General features: G+C 40.8%; 2 protein-coding genes across 2 annotated transcripts in view; one reads left to right on the top strand and one right to left on the bottom strand.

The window, feature by feature from the left end:
• The window catches only part of PPFIBP2 (PPFIA binding protein 2), a 101355-nt gene extending 91204 nt beyond the window's left edge, over positions 1-10151 (top strand). The window contains exons 20-30 of the mRNA XM_027881815.1: positions 310-448; positions 1084-1212; positions 1750-1900; positions 2079-2190; positions 2683-2771; positions 3665-3787; positions 4463-4588; positions 5366-5554; positions 5929-6099; positions 7654-7719; positions 8366-10151. Coding sequence (XP_027737616.1) covers positions 310-448; positions 1084-1212; positions 1750-1900; positions 2079-2190; positions 2683-2771; positions 3665-3787; positions 4463-4588; positions 5366-5554; positions 5929-6099; positions 7654-7719; positions 8366-8437 — 1367 coding nt within the window. The 3' untranslated portion in view covers positions 8438-10151. The remainder of the gene's footprint in view (positions 1-309; positions 449-1083; positions 1213-1749; positions 1901-2078; positions 2191-2682; positions 2772-3664; positions 3788-4462; positions 4589-5365; positions 5555-5928; positions 6100-7653; positions 7720-8365) is intronic.
• Positions 155-19784, bottom strand: LOC114056535 (NADH-cytochrome b5 reductase 2). Its single transcript, XM_027881814.1, has 10 exons — positions 19730-19784; positions 19483-19626; positions 18913-18985; positions 17299-17405; positions 16170-16299; positions 14662-14745; positions 14060-14145; positions 13173-13272; positions 11251-11448; positions 155-439 (listed from the first exon to the last, which is right to left on the bottom strand). The coding sequence occupies exons 1-9, from the start codon at positions 19742-19744 to the stop codon at positions 11276-11278; spliced, it is 912 nt and encodes a 303-aa protein (XP_027737615.1). The 5' UTR covers positions 19745-19784; the 3' UTR covers positions 155-439; positions 11251-11275.
• Between the last annotated feature and the right edge of the window lie 904 nt (positions 19785-20688).

The raw sequence follows: 20688 nt of genomic DNA, 5'->3' as shown, positions 1-20688 counted from the left end.
GGTATTAATGGGCAGGCAGGGCAAAAGTCTGAAGACCTTAAATGAATTAAAATAATGCCGTTAAATACAAATGACCGAAATAACAATACTATTTTACCGAATGTTTTATTATTTTCTTTTTTTGTATCAAATGTACTGCTACTGGTTTTTTCACCTTCTGAGCATGTTTTGGGATTTTTCTGATACAAGAACAATTTTATAGGTATCTGTACCTTTTTATTATGGTATGCATTTATATATCAGTCTCCCAGACAAAAACTTTATTAATAATTATTATAAAATGTGACTCTAATGCTGTTCTTAACCCAGGAGAAACAGAGAACATGGATGGTTCGGTAGTCTCAGATGACCTTTCACCTCTTTCTTCGGGAACGGATTCAGGTCTGCAGTCTCCATGGTCTCCAGAAAACAGAAAGAGTCCAAAAGGGATCAAGAAAATCTGGGGAAAGTAAGATCATTTTTTAAATTCACTGTCAAAGCATTTCAACTGAGAATTAAACCAATTCCCTGCAAAAGCTACTATCAAGAATAAACTAAAATTCTGGAGAAGGAGAGAAAGCAGCTCTGGGGTTGCACGGATGTGTCTCTATGTACATAGGAGTGTAGAAAAACAGATGAGAGTGTTCCCAGCGTCATGCTGCTGAAAGAAATATGGCACTGCTGTCATCTTAATGCTATTAATTTAGCATGCCAGCAATTTCATTAGCTATGAAAAATTAAATGACAGTAGGTTGTTTATTACAGAAGGCATCAGGTGAAAAAATGAGAGAAAACAGAAGGAACAAAAAGCAGGGGGACTGAGTTGTGCTGTGCTCACTTGAGCCTCTTCAGAAACATCAGCCATTTCCAAGTTTGCATTATTAATTGGACTGAAGGATTATGGCTGCTCTGTGGAGCTCTTTTTTTCCCCCAGGATTAGGTCTAGACTGCATTTGCTGGAACTTCTTTAGCTACCACTGGAATTTGGCATTTGTGGTTTACAGGAAGGTTAATATAGCTTCTAGTTGTCACTGTAGTTTCCATAGAAACCCATGTCCTTTATCACAAGCTAATAGTACTGTCATGGCACTCTTGTCTTGCAAGAATAAGAAGAACTCAGTCAGGTAACTTCCCTGCAGACGACCTGGGGTTGGCAGAGTTCCGAAGAGGTGGTCTCCGTGCTACAGCTGGGCCTCGGTTATCCCGGTCCAAGGACACCAAAGGCCAGAAGAGGTAATGGCTCCTTCTTCACCTTACACAGCACATTGTGGGATTGTTATATGCCCTGAACAGCCAAACCTTCCTCTTGTGAAATGCATTTTTCACTACACATGGAATTTCACAAGTGGCAAGAATTTCTACGGTAGCAAACATATCCTGTCTACACTCCTGCCGCTGCAGGTTGCAGCACTCGCTGCTTGGTGGAGTGTCAAAAATTTCACCTTGTTACAGAACAAGGAGACTTATCCTGTGAGAACATGGGCATAATGATGAGGATTCAGCAATTCCATTTTTCCTCTTTTCAAATAGAAGATAGGAAATTCTTATCCACACCCCCTACTACTCACCAGTTGTGGCTGGGCAGTCAAAGTAACAGGACACTGGTACCACAGCACCTAATGCCAGAGGGACTGTTGGCTTTTCTTCCTGCACAGGGCGCAGCACACTGACAGGTTTGCTGCAGTGCTGCCTCTGGCACATGATGAGCTTTCCAATGCAAACATTCATTCTTTTCTTTAAGATTTTCCCAACGTTTCTTGTACTTTCCAGTGACTGCAATGCTCCATTTGCTCAGTGGAGCACTGAGAGAGTTTGTAACTGGCTTGAGGACTTTGGTCTTGGCCAGTACGTCATTTTTGCACGGCAGTGGGTGATGTCGGGCCACACGCTGTTAACTGCCACACCTCAGGACATGGAAAAGGTAATAATCTGTCCCTGTTTCTCAAACAGCCATACCTGTTTGTTCTGTAAAACCAGGCCCCTTCAAACCATTGGCAGTTCTGCCTTTCTGAAATGCATAGTATCAATTTTTGTAGGTACTGCAGTGATCAAAAGAGCCAGAGGCAAGGCAAAATCTTTAATAATGGTTATTGTTGCAGGAAATGGGAATAAAACATCCACTACACAGGAAGAAATTAGTTTTGGCCATTAAGTCAATAAATGCAAAACAGGATGAGAAGTCTGCACAACTTGATCATATCTGGGTGACACGTAAGTGTTTGAACTCTCATGGAATTGTTTGGAAAGGAATTTTCCTCACTGCTATGAATGGGCTGCCTGATATGTGTTTAAGCAGTTACCAAATACCTTTTAAAACCACTAAGTTTCACCATAGTAGAATTGAGGATTTTTGTGTTTTTCTTGACATCCAAATATACAGCTTACAGTATGATCTTCTATGGGGAAGTCTGTCAGATTGCTGGGAAGTAAATGGGGATGCTCAATCCAACAAGAGCTACATTATGCTGCAGAAGGCGTGTGCTCCATCACATGCTGTATGTCAGGTATCACAGGGGTAGGATGGACAAAGTTGTTTGGTGGGAATTGCTTTCAGGCTACTAGCAAGAGGCTGTCCTTTGGAAAGGGGAATAGGTGGAATGAGCTACCTGAATGCCTCGAAAGAAGCCAGGCCAGACAAAAGGGGAGAAGGGCTTCATTCTCACTGATCTGGATTATGGTTCCCCATTGCTCTTATACCTGCAGGATGGCTCGATGACATTGGCTTACCTCAGTACAAAGACCAGTTTCATGAATCCAGAGTTGATGGGAGGATGTTGCAGTACTTAACTGTGGTAAGCTACAATCCTTTTTCCTCAGTTAACCCAAATTTAACTTCATAATGAGCAAAAAATTGTAGTTTCCCTTTGAATGTGAGCAGCTAAAGAATTTTTGCAAAACAGAAATTTGTGCAGCCTAGTGCATGATTACTATTCCTAAGGTACATAAAGTAAGTCATATGTTACAGCCAACTTCTGCAGTCCTTCTTTCACTATCATATCATGATCAAAGGCAAAATGGCCTGTTTCACATGTAACTTCTGGAGCACATTGTTTTCCACACCAAATTAGAAACAACATTCAGTAAACTAAAAGCAGCAAATCCAATGATTTGTACAACTCCAACCACATTCACAGCACACCATGTACCACATACAGCCACAGTGTTTTCTTCCTATTGCCCTGCCCAGGTCTGGATAATTAAGTTTTTGGGGTTTTGGGTTAACTGTGCTATGAAAGGAGTGCCTAATTTAGCTGTTATCAAAAGTACAGCCTTGTCTATGCTGCTTAAGGAGCCCTTATTATAGCAGCACAGTCCCTACTGTTCCATGGTTAGGTGTGTTGGTAGCTGTGATGATCCTACCCACAGCAGGATGTTAACCAGGTCAGAAACAGTCCAAATATTTTAAAACTATCCTTGAGCCTGGATTTGACTTAATAAATCCCAGTCTTCATTTTTTAGCCAGGTCATGTTATGGTGTAGTGTTATAAAAAAATCAACAATGGAACATCCCCCCAAAAACCTCCACCCTAACCCCCTTCTTTAGAGTGTAAATTTTCATTTTACCTAACTCACATGTACTGTAATTTATATCAAACTACATAGCAAGTTTAAAATATTTCTTCATGGGGAAAGTACCTGTTTTGGTGTGTTTTCTGTGCTACCTAAAAGTCTCTCTCCTTCACAGAATGACCTTCTCTTTCTGAAAGTCACCAGTCAGCTGCATCATCTGAGTATTAAATGTGCCATTCATGTGCTGCATGTCAACAATTTTAACCCCCACTGTCTACGCAGGAGACCGGTTGAGGAGGTAAAAGAATGTCCAAATAAATTAAATTAAGCAAGCCCTAAGTACCTGGTTCCAGCCAAAGGGGATAGAAAGTTAGCATTGTACAATGATACCAAAAGAATCATTGCTACTAGGGAATTGCCCCTAAAGCAGCAGATATGCTGCCTTCCAGCTCTGACATGTAACATGTACTCACTGATAATAAAAATCTATGTACTCCTTAAGAGTTTGAGCTACTTATTAGTTGAACCTCATGCATTTTTCTTTAGAAGTTATTTGCATAGTTTAAAGAAGTTAATTCAACCTCCAAGGAAATAATCTGGAATGTTTTTTCTTTGCCTGTCCTAATTTTTAACTCTCAAAATCTATAATGTTTTTGCCTTACCTGATCAGCATATCTTATTCTCTTAGTATTAAATGTAAATAACACTGCTCTCAAAATGGTCCCTTTTTATAAGTGTAATTTCTACTGTTGCCCTACTTGATGCAATTCATGGGGTTTCCTCTGTACTAGACTAGACCTGCTAACTTGTTAGAGGCTGCTGAAAGAGGCCTTGAACAGCAGCAATACCTCAGTCAGGGAAGAACTGCAGGAAAGAGGAGGAAGGATGTTTTTATCTGAACTGAGGATGCACATTGTGCACATTCAGACAACACAGGCTGTTGTGTGATCACTTTTTCTGGTTCCTTTAACAGAACAATGTGTCACCTTCTGACGTGGTTCAGTGGTCCAATCACAGAGTGATGGAATGGCTCAGATCAGTGGATCTGGCAGAATATGCACCAAACCTTCGAGGGAGTGGAGTGCACGGGGGCCTGATTGTAAGAATTCTGCATTTTATTACCTATCTACTAAAAACTGACAGGCTAGAATATAAAACATCTTTTATCTGATGTTCATCAAGCAGCAGGAAACAAATGCATCTGTGATCAGGCCTTCTTAGGAGCCTCTTTATCTGATCCATGCATCTTAATTTTTCAAAGGAAAACTAAAATCAAAAAGGAAGTGCTAAAATATTTGTTATAGTCAAGGCTGAGTGTTCACAAGTGTTTGACAGCTGTACATAAAAAACCCTGAACTGTACCCTGAAAAAGTTACTTACTGATAAGGCATCCTGGAGTGTTTCTTTGAGTGGTTTTACCAGAATTCTGAGACATGGTAGATAAATGTCCTGAACTCACAGCAGTCTTGCCAGCAACTAGGAATGACATTTCTTCAATTCAAATAATTTAGAGCTATTTGCAGCTCAGTAAAGTCAGAGTTCGGAAATACCATGATTTACTACTGTAGAATTTTTGTTTAAAAATTAAATAGAAGAAACTGTACTAAGATTAAGTTTATACTCTGAGTAAGGCAGAAAATTCTGAAAACAAACAAAAAATTATAAATGCATATTTGCCTGATCACATTCACCGTTTCTTATTGCTCTTTTCATTTATTTTCCATTCAAACACCCTTAGTATCATGAGTGAGCTATAAAAGTTCTAATGTGGACAGATGACTTAGTAAGAGTGAGAAATCCTCTGAAAAGCACTGCAGTAGTTTACTATTGCAAATATTTAACCATATGAAAAATAAATATACTGCCTTCTTAATAGATTCTCGAACCTCGCTTCAACGGTGACGTGCTGGCCATGCTCCTGAACATCCCACCTCAAAAGACCCTCCTGCGCCGCCACCTCACCACCAATTTTAATGTATTAATTGGACCAGAAGCACAGCAAGAAAAAAGAGAAATAATGGAGTCAGCAGCATACACACCTCTGACCACCACTGCCAAAGTTCGGGTATGTACTGCTGTCAAAATGAGAAATTTCAGACTTCTCTACCCTGTCTGATAAGGAAAATAAGGGACTGACATGGACAGGGAGAGGTCAGTTCTAGACGGAGTATTACATTTTCCTTGAATCTAGATACCAAAGCTTTTCATTTGTGTCTGTTTAAATGGGCTTCTGAAATAAGGCATGCAATCTGTTCTGTATTTTCTTAGAAGGAACACAGTGTAAATGCATTTAATATCAACTTTCATTCCCAATTTGAAAACAAATGTATTTAGTTCAGAATCTACTTACTTGAATGACCAGGGTATAGCAGTAAATGCAAAAGGAGAACAACCTTACTTCTCTTATTCAAAACTGCTTGTGTTGTCTTTTCACTCTAGCCAAAGAAACTTGGATTTTCCCATTTTGGAAACTTAAGAAAAAAGAAGTTTGATGAATCAACAGACTACATTTGCCCTGTGGATACAAACCCAGCTGCTACAAATGGTACTCCAAAAAACTACAGTGGATACAAAGGACTTAGTCCTTTCACTGATAGGGAACTGGATCAGGTGGGACAAACAGAATGATGCCATGCTCATCCTCTCCATGCATTTCAAAGCATGTAAATAACCAAACATTACCCTGTTTGCTACATCCGCATGAACTTACTGAGAAAGTGTTGGCTATGGACACTGGAAAGAGTCCTCTACTAAGAATGTCAGGTTATTTTTTTTTTAATCAACATCATCATAAAGTCCTCAATCTTCAAGCCCTTTTTCAGGACTATGACACCTTTACACTATGAAGATCGATGTATTTTAACAGTTAAGGGGGTGGTTGCAGTAAACACAAGACTTTTGTACTTCCAGCTTTCATAACCTCAGTATGGCACACTATTTTTTTCATTATCTTTATGGGTGGTTTTTAATGTGATAAATTCATTTGGGCAAATTTATACAAAACTATCGAGTTATATTAAAGTACAACTGGATTGTATTTTTTAAACAGATGTTAATCAGAGAACCCAAGTGAATTTTCTTTTCATTGTGTACAGTGGGGAGTAGTTTTGCTTAGACATATGTGAAAACAATGCATCAGTAATGAACAAGACTATTAATAAACCAATAGTTAAATAATTCACTTTTGTTATGTGGTAGTGAACCTGTGAATGAAACTGTCTGAACATCATAAAGACTAAAACCCATCAAATTTTATTTATATTTTGATGTTGTGTAAAGGGATATAAACCCTGAAAAATGGAGCTCCTGGAGCCTTGTGTCAACTTCAGCAACACACAAGAGCCAGAGAGAGGCAGCTGGGGTAAACTGCCCTTTCTCCAATAGGATAAAAACATTTTAAGCCTGAGAAGAGAATGTTCACAAAATTGAAAAGACTAACTGTGAAGGTATTTTTTTTTTCATTTGCATGGTTTAGTGCATCTAACATCTCATGTTCATTATCTAACCATTGTCTTTTTTAAAGTACACCTTAGTAAAATAAGGTGCTGTTCCTAAATAGGGAGAATGCCAAATCCTGTGATTTAGTATTGATGTCCACTTGTTCAGCTGGGAGTTGTGACAGAGCATTAACTTTGAGCCAAGAACTTGCACTGTGCAGTTGTTCAAGCATCACAGAAATACTGGATTTTTCTCTAAGAGCATGGTCTTTCACTTAAGCATGATTCAGAGCACATGGTCATGCTGTGAAATCACAACACCCTGGAACTGGTTATGCTTTTATGTAAAACAAGGTAGGACTGTATCATAAGGACTTTTACTTCTTGCCTGTGAAAGAAGCCTACCAGAAGTATAAGCAGTGTTAGACCATCTGGAAAATACTACTTTTCATTGATAATATCAGTTAATTTTTTTCTTTTCTTCTGTGAAACAGAGTCCAAGTTTCATGGAATCAGTCTTTCTTAACCAGGATTCACCCTTCCTATTGTTAAATGCATTTTCATGTACCTTGTATCATGGAGGCAGTTTTGTTAATGTGCGGAAGTCACCCTTTAAACTTATCACAACTTCATTTGTCCAGGCACAGATACCTCCCAAAGATGCATGTAGAGTGAATAAAATTGCACATGCTGTCTGATTTGAACTAGTTCCTGAATGCTTTTACAGATGGAACACTCAGAAGGCACAGTAATGCAAATAGGGGCTCTTTCTCAAGGCATAAGCCAGCTTACGGTAGGTACTCATTTCACTCTTGTTTAAAAGTCACAAATGTCTTCTGTCTGCTACAATTAAGTGATAGTTGGTCATTGATGGTGGTAGTTAAGAGTAAGTGGGTCACTATTCTTGTTAAATACCTCCTAGTAGCCTGGTTGGGCATTTAGTAAAAAAACCACCCTCCTTTTAAATTGCTCTAGAAATTAAGTTTCATTTAGGCCTATTTAAGTTTTCATCTTTTTAACACAATGACAGATATTCATCCCCTTAAATGAAAACAAATGCACTACCAAATGCCTCGGTCCCAAGAAGGACTAGGAATGAGGTACAGGCTTGAAAATGTACATGAGCTAAAACTCCATGGAAAACAAACACACCCCACACCCCCCGCCATTATTAATTCCTCATTCCATGGAGACTAATTTATTAAAAACTAAAAATAAGGGACTGATTTATATAATGAATATATATAAGGTAGTTGAGTCACATGCCACACACAAAATCTCTAAGGATTTCCTTAAGCAAAAAAGTGTATTTAAAGCTATATTCAAGAAATTCCTTTTAACTGTATGCAGCTCTAACCCCCTCTGTTGTGAGCCTGATCTCATTACAGCTGGCTTTCTGTAACTGAACATGCTCACTCCTTCCCATCTTGTCTTTTCAGACGCTGTTAAGCCAGGATGAAATGCTGAATGACAGCAAGTTTTTAGCACCTACCTTTGAAGACTGGAGATGATGTTCCAGCCTGACCAAGAACACTACTCAATACCTCATGCCTGTCATAAGTGGCCAGGAGCAGCTGGAGGCCCTGGTGCAGGCTGGCTTTACCTCTCTTCTGCTACTGTGACTTAGCACATAGCATTTAATGTAGCCATATGTTACAGGTAACTCCTCTGTGGTGTTTTTCCATATAGTGTCATATGAAATAGGTGTTGGGAGAAGCACAGGACTCATATCCATTGTCTGGAAAGTCAAGACTGGCACCATGTTTTACACTTTTATTCAGTCTTCTTTTACATGGTATGTTATTTGAAAGACCTTTTGTAATTTTTTATTTTTATAATTAACTTGTAATGCAGGAATCATTAATACTATTGTGCCATGTGGGCTTCCATCAGAGCTACCTGTAAATTCAGATGGATGTTGGTGAGTGCAGCAGTGATGGCTCACTCAGTAGTACTCTGGCCTTGCCAGACTGGTTCCCATAAAGGATTTTAACCTCTCATCCCTTTCACTGGCACATGTCCTCCCCTCTCTTTATCTAAGTGCAGTGTTAAAGAATGGAAGTGCAGGGAAGAAAGGAATATAATGCTATCCATCAAGCCCTTGATTTTATCAGAAGGACAACAAGCTGGCACGTTCACAAATCTTTCCCTGATGCAAAAAGATGCTGAACTACAGCATTGTAACTCCACGACTACCAGAAAAGTATCATAATAAAACAAATATTTATTTCCTTAAAACACCTGACAAAACAGATATGTTGCTATTCTGCTGAGCTAGGCATGACTGCAGCAGAGGGAATTATGGCCTCTCACTACTTACTTGAGGGGCTGCTTGAGGGTGAAACTGTCTCCTTTACAGCAGCAATTACCTGTGGCATCTGTTTATATATGCCTCTCCTATATTCATGAGTACTAACAAGATATGTTAGTAAATAAGGAAATGCCAGACAGAAATCTGCTTAGTTGTAAGGAAAAGACTTTGTATCTGGCTGGTTTGTCTTACTCTGACTCTCTTGCAACACTCACTGACTGCAGCATGTTGGTTTACATACTAACAGAGCCTGAGGGCAGGTACTCCCAGCCACAACCCTCCCAAACAAAGGGGAAATCTCCAGTATTGTCCAGAGCATGCAGCAAGGGCTCCTTGAGAACTACCAGTGGCACTTTTTGAGGTGACCTATCCTACCCTTCACCCCATGAGTTTCTCATGGCAGACCTTGGAGTGTACGGTCAGATTTAAGAAGCTAAATACATGGTTTTTATGGTTCAAAATGGTAAAGCTGAAAGTTGCTGAAAAATTAGATAATGGAAAATCCAGAGGCATGACAAATCAGTCTGCAGATCAGCCAACTACAAGTGTTTAATAAAAGGTATTACATGTACCCATCTGGCAATGCAGCTAGTACTAGTGACCAGATCAGGTACCATGGGCATTTGAAATACCTTTCCAGGTTAATTACCCAGCAAAATTATTACAGTACTGCAAATGGTATAAACTGCTCCAGCAGAGGCAGTCTTAGTATCAATGGGATATTCCAAACAGATTTTCCCATTTCGTTCAAAGCCGTATTTATAACTCAGTGTATTGTTGTGCTAACTTGGCTGTGAATCTACAAAATTATTAATTTTTTTTTAAATATTAGTATTAAGAAATCCTAATTGGCATTACACTGGTATAAATGCTTATTTTTTGACTGTTATCAATAAATTCTGGATGTTCCTTTATCTCTTCCTGATTGTGGAATGATTTAACGCAAATACAAGTAGCTGACTTCGCACCAGGGACAGAATCCCAGTCTGAATCTCCATGTCTTTCCTTGCATTATTGCTACAAATGTAGCTGATAAAGTACAAAATCCCTATGTCAGTTTTAAACGACTAGACTCCTTTAGGTTTGCTTTAGATGAATAAACATATTTAGTAAACACATATCTTAACTGCTGAAAAAACAAGTCAGCTGGCCCAGGGATTTGTCGAATAGTGTGAACTAAGTGTTCACTACTTAGAGTGAACTAAGTCCTGGAAATGAACATGAAGGACTTCAGGCACTGATGACTAGAAATTCAGTGCTAAGTAGTAAAAACTCCGATGAGGCACTACCTGAGTGTAAGATCAACTCAGCATAGTTTAAACCAGGCAAAAAGAAGCCATGGTATCTCTCAAGCAAAGGAAATTTTTTAGCAAGCCCCAAGAGAATGACATGCAAACGTTGCAACATCACTTGGCAGTGCTTCTTTAGCTAAGGCTGTTAAAAGACAGCATGAAGGCATGTAATCCTCCCAAATAAATTTCACACTAATGAGAATTTCTGTTACAATAACATGTAATTTTCATGTTTTACCCAAATTCTGTTCACTTTTTCAGTAGCAGACTGTGACTTCTTAGTCCCTGATAAAAGAGCTGTAAAACAGCATTAAAAAAAAAGAACAAAAAACCAAAACACAAAAAACCTTGTGCTTTGTTCTTTCCTTCCCCAAAATTCACTAAATGAATTACCTATGGAGCAGTCAAGTGATCCTACATCAGTTTCATAACCTATGTTGAGAAATAAGTGGTTTTATCTCTCTCTCCTACCTCTCTGATTACGCTTAATTTTCTTTTTCTCAGAATTCATTTTGCTACGAACTCTTAAGAGGTTAGACTAAGTTACTGCCACACAACTCAAGATGATTTATCAACTTCTTAGTATTAAAACACAGAAGGGTAACTATGAAGTTATAAACCACAGAAATTACTTCTAGGGGTTAAAAACAATCACACACACACAAAAAGTACTGTACAGTTATATATCAACTGTTCGTGTAGGAAAACACACAGTACTTACAAAAAGGTATCAGATGGCATCTGTGTTAATAAGCAAATGTGCTGCTCTTGGGATAGCCAAGCTTGTCCAAGTTGGGCTGACAGGCAAACTGAATCATTGGAGGTGGCCCACACATGAGAATGAGAGTCTCACTGCTTGGAGGAGGAAGGTGAGCTTTCATCATGTCTGCGGTGACAAAGCCAGAACTGTACTTCCAGTCTGAAACAAAGAAATTAAACTATCGGTTTGAAAAATCTGTACAGCCTGAAGCCTTTTTAAACTGCATATGTTGAACTCACAAAGTAGCTGAAGAATCAGCAGTCATGCCACCACCACTGTGAGCGAGGTGAGGGTTAAATTTCTCACTGAGCTTAAACCTAGTGGTCCCCTTCCATAGGGACAACAAGCATGTGGATAACAAGGATCTGGTTGATAAGACATAAAAGTCTGTGAATAAATGTTAGATTTAAAAAGAAAGGAGCAGGCAAGATTAAAAAGGAAGAGTGAATCAGCTTTTCCAGTGAAGAGAGCTCACCCCACTGGCAGTTGTGCAGGGAGAGGTAGTGACACCTGTGCCATCCAACACATTTTTCCATTTATGGGGTTTTTTTAGAGATCAAGGTGACAAAGTTTGATGATGACAAAAGTTCCGCCGTGTAGTTAAATGACAAGAGGGGAAAAAAAAAAGAAGAAAGAAATGCTAAATTATTTCAAGCAGTAATATTATTGAATGTACCTGCCATTTGAAGTGAGCAGTAGGAAAACTGCCTTCATATATAAAATTATGTGCTTTAATCTCATTTCTCATGAGCAAGATATTATGAAAAAAGCAGCAGTCAAAAGGCATATGAAATATCAAGAAGGGTCAGGAAAAGAAAAGGGAGCAGCACATCAAAGCGGAAATACAGTTTTCCTGCACCTTGATTGCTGCTGTGCAGTTCTGATCTGCTCAGCTCAAGCAGGGACACAGCAGAGCTAGAAAAGGTTGAGAGGACATGTGTAATCAGTCATAGCAATCTTCAGTCTAAAAGAGATGTGGCAGCAGAGATGATTGACAGAGGTTTGTAAAATTAGTAACGTGAAGACTTAGTCATGCCAACACAAGGATTAAAGGGCAAATGGAAAACAGAGGAAGTAGTTCTCCGCAGAAAAGTGCTATTCCTATGGAACCATTCACAGACTGTCAAAACACACAGGAAAGACACTTTATTTTGACAAATGTAGCCCACTGAGGGTGACTGCATCTGTAAAGACACATTTGGCTCAAAACTGAGTATTACTGATTGGAAGAGTATGAAGGCCTGCTGACACCTCTTCTCTGGCCATTTACTCATGGCTGTTGCTGACAACAGGTACAGAACTTTGATGTGACTCAGTTTGGCTCTTATGTCTGTTCAGTAAGTGCTCAGATCACTTACACCAGCAAGGATGAAACCCAAGTTTTAAAGGAAATATAGTAGTTCAACCCCTACACCACAGCCCACAGGTAATGCATTCATATATAACGGCAGCCTAGAACCTAATCTAGAGCCGCTGCAAAATCAAGATGTGCACATACTATTTACAGGTACTAGGCAATTTAATGCCAACAAAATACCAACATAAACTGGTCTGGAAGATAGCTCAAAACAGAGCTGAAACTTTTGCTGAAAAGTCCCAAAAACAGGCACATCCTGAAATACATGAAAAGATCTGAGTAATGTGTCTGACCCAACGGGAGTTAACTATTAGTTCACATTTTGTAAAGGCCCACCTGGCTTAGATCACTTTTTAAAACAGGGGTTGTGGTAAGGGTTTTTTTTTCTGAGGAGTTGGGGGATAACTTTGCTGTTTAAAAGTGTAAAACAAGAAGACTCGATCTAATGTTCACCTGAACAAGAGTGAAGCTCTCTCTGCCTGTTGCACAGCAACAAGCAAAGGCATTTCTGTGTGTTCCAGCCTACCTTGAGGAGGTCTGTCCAGTGTGTACCACAGCACAAACTGCTCAGGATGCCTCTTTGCAATATCTTCTAGCTCAGCTCTCAGCAATATATCACTTTCTGTCTGCAAAATGAAACTGTTGTTTAGCCCCAAACCATTCCAAGGGCCCTCTGATGTGAGTTCATCTGACATTCAAGACAAATGCAATGATAATGCAAACCAAGAAAGTGATTTGGATTTTCCCCCCTTCCATGATATCTGTTATCATTGCAGGCTTCTGGGAATTCAGTTTAAGAAAAACAAACTATGAGGCTTATTAGACACCTAAACACAGTCTTAAAGATGGCAATCTGAACAGCCTTTTTAATCCAGGCTAAAGTCACAATGATCTGGATTTGTCTATGACGCTGGCAAGTGTGGCCCTGGACCAGCATGGTGAAGGTTAACTGTACAAACAGATTAGCAGAGACAAATCCTTTTTCCTTGCAATCAGTGAAGGAGTAAGATGAATAAAGGCATCAGGATCTGGTAATGGAATTTATTCCCTAATATGGGAATTAAGTGAAACTATGAAGAGACACCTTCAAAAGAAATGAAAAAAGATCATAGAAAAATCCACGACAGCATCACACAAGTATTTATAAAGGACCTTAAGGATAATTTTTAAATAATTTTAACCCAAGACAATATATTAATAACTTACATAACAACCATTTCCTGCTCTTCCCTATACTGCTTATTTTTAAATGTGCTGTCTCAGGTGGTATTTTCTCATAAATGGCTGGGTGAAAATGCAAACTCAAAACCACTGGAAGAGTATGGAACATGTGCCATCAGTTTAAAAACCCCAGAGGCCAGTACAAAAAGTAGGCTAATAAAGAGGAGCAAACAGGTGGGTCAGAATACTCACCTGATTGGCAAAAAGAAGGTAACATTTTGTGGAGTCCTTCGGGTCATTTGTGATCTGACGAATCAGCTGCAACATCGGAGTTATTCCTGTTAAAAAACAAAGTGCTTATAAAATAGGTATTTCTTTCCCTGACTACATTTTCAGCATTAACGCTGCCTTCCTTTGGTCTTCAGTGAGAGCTTGGTTTGCACAGGGCTATGTATCTCTGAATTTCTAACCCACATCAGATACAGAGGTTGGGAGTTTGTATTATTACAAACAGTTTCAAAACAAACCCACAGTACTTGTGGGCTTTCCTCTTCATCATTCTGTCACATACAGTAACTTTACCCTCACAACATTCTCCTAAAATGCTCTTTGTCACTGAGAGATGAAGTGACTTCTCAGAGGTCTCAGGGTAAATCAGTGTTCAAACTGAACTTGCTATTCCCCATGACTGAGCGCAAGCCACTGGAGACACTGCTCAAGCAACTCTGTGTTGCCAAATGCTCATGAGAAGAAATACAGGTGTAAGTACTCTGCTAAGGTACAGTGATACTTCTCACATGCATCCATAGACATTTTCACTCTCTAGACATTCCATATGATGAGAATGGTTTTACCTGTTCCTCCAGCTATCATCCCAAGATGTGTTGCAAACTTTTTCTCTGCTTCAGACTTCTTGTTAGGCTTGATAAGAAAGGTACCTGGAAGAAACATTCAAAACCTACAGCTAGATTAACTTCCAAACAAACCTGGATACAAATTCTGTGGTAATAAATTACTACAGCCTACCTGTTAATTTAGAGAAATATTCTGGAAGTGCTCAATAGACTCAGCACAGCACTGAGTACAAGTGGGGAAGCCTCTTTGTCTCTGTAAACTCCAATTCTTGAACAACAGATTGACTCCTTTCCTGCTACCCAGCACTGCTTATAGCAAACTCAAGGATTCTCACCTCACTGCCTATAACACAACTCACAACTGCGAATGTCAGTCGTAGCTGAAGGTCACCACAGCCCCTACTACAGAGAAACAGGTTTCCTAGGCCACCTTCATAATCCTCACTTGCACTATGGATGCAGCTATTTGTGTATGCCTACAATTAATGAAGTTGTTATTAAACCAGCATCAAGCAAGAATCCCTGCAAAGATTAGACTTAGGAATGTTGGAGTCCTAGTTTTGTCAAGTTTTTCATTACTGTAATTGATTTCCAGTTAATGAGATGCCCATGACACTCACAGTCAACTAGGTGACTGCCTTCAAATATCCTGTGATGAGAAGATCTTTCCCAATTCCTTCAGAACTATCACAAAACCAGGCAGTTTGTAATTAAATTGATCTCCAAGGACCAAGCCAAATGAAAAGCCCATGAAAAGAATTCTGTAAGAAAAGCATTTGGCATGTTCCAATCTTAAAAGATCCATAACTAGCAACAAGCTTTCCTAGCTTTTTATAGCTGCCAAAGCAGAGCAGACAGGAACATCTGTAAAACACATCCCTCACCTCCTCTGAGATATAAAGGACTCATCAGTATATTGCTGACCACACGAGGTCATGACCCAGAGAAGCACTGAGCATTTATCCCCCTGAGGTAAGATTTAAGTGCACAACTCCTTTCAGTCAAGATCAGTGCAAAATCTTTCACTTGTATCTTACAAGAGGATTACTTCTCTGAGCTTATTTCCTCATAGTCAACTCAGACCTGGTTTAACTACGAAATGGAGCTGGCTCTCAGTCAGCGGGTTATTCAGTAACAGCGCTGAGATTCTCAGGGGGCCTTTTAGGCCACAGCCTCACTTATTTAGGAAGCATCTCCCTCCATATGTGCAGCTGAAGTATTTCCAGTGCCGACTTCTCAGTCTTATAGTGCAATTTTTTCAGATTTATTATATAATCCCAGGAGTGTGACAATCATCAGTTATTTCGTACACAAAGTAAACACAAAGTACTCTTTTCTGTCATATCAACTTTGATAGGCTCTTGGTCAAGTCTAGAAAAGGTGGATTTTCTCTTTTCCACTTCACAAAATAAAGGTTCTCTGCAAAGTTGTCAAGTTTTATAGAACACTTCTGAAAATAACCAATACAAGTTCCTCCCTTTTGTTCTCCCACCTTCATGTCACAGTACCTGCCCCCTTATACACAAGAAGTCCATTTGGCCCTCTGAAATCAATAGTATCTCCAATCTTCATGCCATCTAGGTACTGGGACATCTTCCCACCTTCTGGAAACTTGGGATTCACATTTTTGTGGTAGACCTGTAAAAAAAACAATAACTTTTCCAATATCAACCACTAACTTTCCTGTAGACAGTATTACAAACTGTCTAACAAAATATCGCAAGTCTGAAATTGAGCACTTGAGAAAGAGACAATTCTTTACTCTTAGTTATCTATTAAACCTTGCAACAGGAAGCAGCCAAAATAAGTTAAATGTGCTATCGTGCACATGTCCCTCTGCTCTGCAGCCAGGTCAACAGGAATGGTGGCAGGCAGATTATCTGCTAGTGCCCTCATTTCACTATCACTTCAGCAAGAACCATGTGTTACCACATTTTTGTAACCACTCCTTCTGGAAATAGCATTGCTGCATCTTTTTAAGACTTTCCCAGAAGCTCAGTCACATGACAGTCTTTTCAGCTTTCAAAGCACATAGGAAGTATTAAGTAGCTAATAAGAATTCAGCACACTTGTAGCATGAAGAACAGAGCATGCAAAAAAAAAAAAAAAAGGCAGTTCAGATTGCCTAAGGACAAACTATATTGTAGAAAAGGATTAGAAAATCCAGAAGTCCTGGGATCAGATCATCCTGCATTCCCTGGCTTAAAGGATTTCTTCCCTTGGTTGACTTGTTTTCTACTTAGAGCTGTTAGTAGTAAGCATTAGCAGCAACACAGGCATCTTTAGGGAGAGGGATCAGTTTTCATGCACTGCCAAATAAAAGATACTGGGAAGTTCCTGCAGTACTGCCAAGGAAGTGATTCCCTTCTCCTTTTACTCTACCTCTGCTATCTCTAAGTGACACACAGCAGATACACAGGATACAACTTACTACTTAAGGGTAATGTGAAATGAGTTGTTTGCCATGCATTCACCCTATTTGAAAGAAGATGAAACCTGATGAAAATGAAATTTAACAAGATTTGAATGAAAGATGAAATTTGATGACTAAATCAAAACAAACTATTTCATTAAAATGAAGTATTTGCCTTCCTTCCAGTTAGCAACTTGTCTATATTAAAGCAAAACAAAATTTACCTTTATAATTAAATCAACATAACCTTTTGTCTCATCACTGGAAACTGGAGTATAGGCTCGAATCACCAGACTGCCATCGATTTTTGCAGAAAGGTAAACATGTTGGCCTGAGGACAAAGAATTACAATCTGATTATTTTTTCACCCCGGAGGACAAGACAGAAAGGCAGGTAGTGTAACCTGTTACACACATGCAATGACAAAGAAAATTTTTGCCATATAAACACTGTACAGGACTCCTGGTTTCTTCTTTTTTTTTAGCAACAGTTTCTGGAGCATAGAGTAACTCAGGAGAGCTAGTAAATACAGAAACAAGGATAAGGTATAAGAAAAGTAGCAAATTGATAGTAAAACAGCAATATGGAAGGTTTGCTGGTCATTCTGAAGTGCTCTCTGTATTTCAGGTTCTGCTATTCTCATATTCATTGATGAAGAGGATGTATGGACACAACAGTTCACAAAGTCACAGAACTATGTACTCCTGTTTAACAGCAGCAACCTCTCAAACTTCCCAGAGATTCTGCACCAAAACATCAAGAACAACACCTTGGGCCGTATTCCTTCTCTATATCTCCTGCCTCCATGACCATAATAATCATGGTAGAAAGCAGAAGGCAGGAATTTCTAAGAAAGTAATCTGGCCCATACAGTTCCAGGATCTTATTCCTAAATTCTTAAGAAAGAAATCTAGATGAACAATCACTGCAAGGCACATCTTGTTTGGTTTATTATTTTTCTAGTCAATGCAGACAGTTCAATTACTCTTTCCCATACAAGTCAGAAGAGAATTTGGAGAAAGACATCTGCCCTTGACAGGCAGCATGCAAGAAGGACACGCTCACAGCATGCGATGGGAAAACCCTGACACTTGCCATCCAGCACGGAATACTGTGATACAGTACAGAACAAACATGGCTGCATCTGCCACATCTGCAGATCAGAGAAAGAGACTTTCCCCTGCAGAGATTATCATCAATTCAAGGTCCAAGGTTCAGTGCTATCGGTGTTCCAGGGTACAGGAAAGTAGAGTGTGCCAATCGTAACCTGAAATGAACTTCACGCTACAGAACTCAAGACAAAGTTGCACAGAAACGTGTGTAAATCAAAGGTAAGTGCATGCAGGTTCTTAATATTTCAGCATCTTCTATGTACAGTAGTTGTATTTCCCCCAACAAGCTTCCTAGGCAGAAGACTTGTTCTCTTTCTCATTTACAAGTGTGTGTTTTCCAAAAACATGAGGCCAGCTGGCAATAAACTGAGGGCACCAGATGGAAGTAGAATGCAAATAAGGGATATAAAAGACCTTTGACAGCTACCATTCTTGCTTATATCCTGACTGGTGATGAATTCCATCAGACAGTTCAGTTTCACCGCTCTTGTTCTAAACCACGCCACACAACTGAGCACAAGCAGAACAAAGCACACATAGATCAGAAATACAACCCTTTGGGAAACTTGACATTTCTCTCTCAGAATAGCAGCATTCAGAGGCAGCTTTTAACTCCTTGCTTTGCTAAGCCTTAAATTCCCAGACAGTCAGAAGTCCAAGGACTATGAGAACAGTTACAAATCCTAAAACCAGAAATATATGTAATTAAATGTTACCAGTACTTACCTACAGGTAATCCTAATATATGATCAGCTGAAGGTAGCCCAAATCGGAATTTCTTAGTATCATGACTGATTTCCTAAAAAGCAAGGTTAGAATAAGGTCAACATCACCACTGCTTTGAATTTCAAACTATGCTCAACACAGTATGCTTTAGTAAGCCTGCTCTGTGTTTGCATGCAAGTCAAATGCTGGGAGAGGACACAGAAACAGCTTTGAAAAATAAAGTTTAAATAAATCAGAAGTTTTAGAAGCAGTCTTCTTAATTCCACAAGGAGTGACTCTTGGGTTGTCTGCGCAATCCCTACAGCACTTCTGTGTGCAGTAAATCTGGAAACTATTGCCCAAGGCCAGTGAGCACATGCCATGACTGTGGCCAAAGATCAAGGCAAGACAGGGCGTGCAGAAGCACACGGGGTTGCATCTCCCTGGTGGCACACACACAGGACAGAAATCCAGGGAGAAACGCAGCCGGGACTTAAAACACACAAAGCAACGAGTCTACTCTCAGGAAACCCACATTCCTCAGACCCCCGACCGGCTGGCCCGCAGTCTCCAGATCCCGCGCTCAGTCACCTCCTTGTCCAGCAGTCGCAGGGGGTACTTGACGAGCGGGTCCTGCAGGGTGACGGGGCCGCTCATCCTCCGCCCACTACCCCGGAGCAGCAGCAGCAGGGCCGAGGCCGCCACCACGGCCACGGCGACGGCCACAGGCGCTCCCTGTGGGTAGGAGAAGGATAGGCGGTGAGGACTCCCGGCCCAGCTCCGGCTCCCGCTCCCGGCCCGGCCCGGCCCGGCCCGGCCCCCCCGCGCGGCCCCTCACCCCCAGCGCCTCCATGGCTGCCGCCCGCCCGCAGCTCCCGCTGGGCCGGTCCGGCTCTGCCGCGCCCTCTGCCCACTGCGCCCCGGGCCCCGCCCGGTCCCGCCTCCACTCCCGCCTCTCGGTCCCGCCCTCCCGGTCTCTCCGCCGGGCGCGCCTGGGGCCGGGCTGGGGCAGGACTGGGGAGGCGCGGCCTGGTCGTAGCGTAGCTCCGCCCCCGGCCACGCTGCCCCGGGGGCCGAATTCCCGTGCGCAGTGTCTGATTTCACAGAATCACATAATAAATAAGGTTGGAAAAGACCTCTGAGATCATAGAGCCCAACCTATGACTGAATACCACCATGTCAGACAGTGGCACTAAGTGTCACGTCCAGCTTTCCTTAAACACCTCCAGGGACAGTGATTCCACCACCTCCTTGGGCAGCCCTTTCCAATGTTTGATCATCCTTTCTGTGAAGAAATTTTTCCTGATGTCAACCTGAACCTCCTTTGGTGCAGCTTGAGGCCAATTCCTTATCCCATCTCTAGTCACTTGGGAGAAAAGCCAATCCCACCCAGCTACAGACTTCTCTTAGGAAGATGTAGAGCAATAAGATCTCCCTTGAGCCTCCTTTTCTCCAAGCTAAAAACTCCCGCAGCTACTCCTCATTGGACTTACCCTCCAGACCCTTCATCAGCTCTGTTCCCTTTTCTGGACATGCTCCAGCACCTCAATGTCCTTCTTGAACTGAGGGGCCCAGAACTGGACTGATGTGGCCTCACTGGTATGGTGTACAAGGGAACAATCACTTCCTTAGTCCTGCTGGCCCCATTTGTAAATCTAAGGCATGTTTCAGAATTCAGAGTGTTTTATCAGCCTTTCACATGTCCCATGTGCAGAGCTCGCCAACAGAGGGCTGCGGGGCAGTGTTGGAGAGGATGGAGCGCGCCACGGACACACAGCCACTGCAACCAACCAGACC

The sequence above is a fragment of the Empidonax traillii genome, unplaced genomic scaffold (assembly GCF_003031625.1).
Source record: "Empidonax traillii isolate 1590-97213 ecotype Southwest subspecies unplaced genomic scaffold, ASM303162v1 scaffold95:size1152806, whole genome shotgun sequence".
Classification (NCBI taxonomy): domain Eukaryota; kingdom Metazoa; phylum Chordata; class Aves; order Passeriformes; family Tyrannidae; genus Empidonax; species Empidonax traillii.
Note: the sequence above shows the minus strand (reverse complement) of the source record. Positions and strands in the feature narration are given on the sequence as shown.

Coding starts and splice junctions, on each gene's coding strand:
- LOC114056535 (XM_027881814.1), bottom strand. Junction 14,746..16,169: donor TCTTGTGTATAAGGGGGCAG/GTACTGTGACAT, acceptor TGTTTCTTCCAG/GTACCTTTCTTATCAAGCCT. Junction 13,273..14,059: donor ACCTTCTTTTTGCCAATCAG/GTGAGTATTCTG, acceptor TTCATTTTGCAG/ACAGAAAGTGATATATTGCT.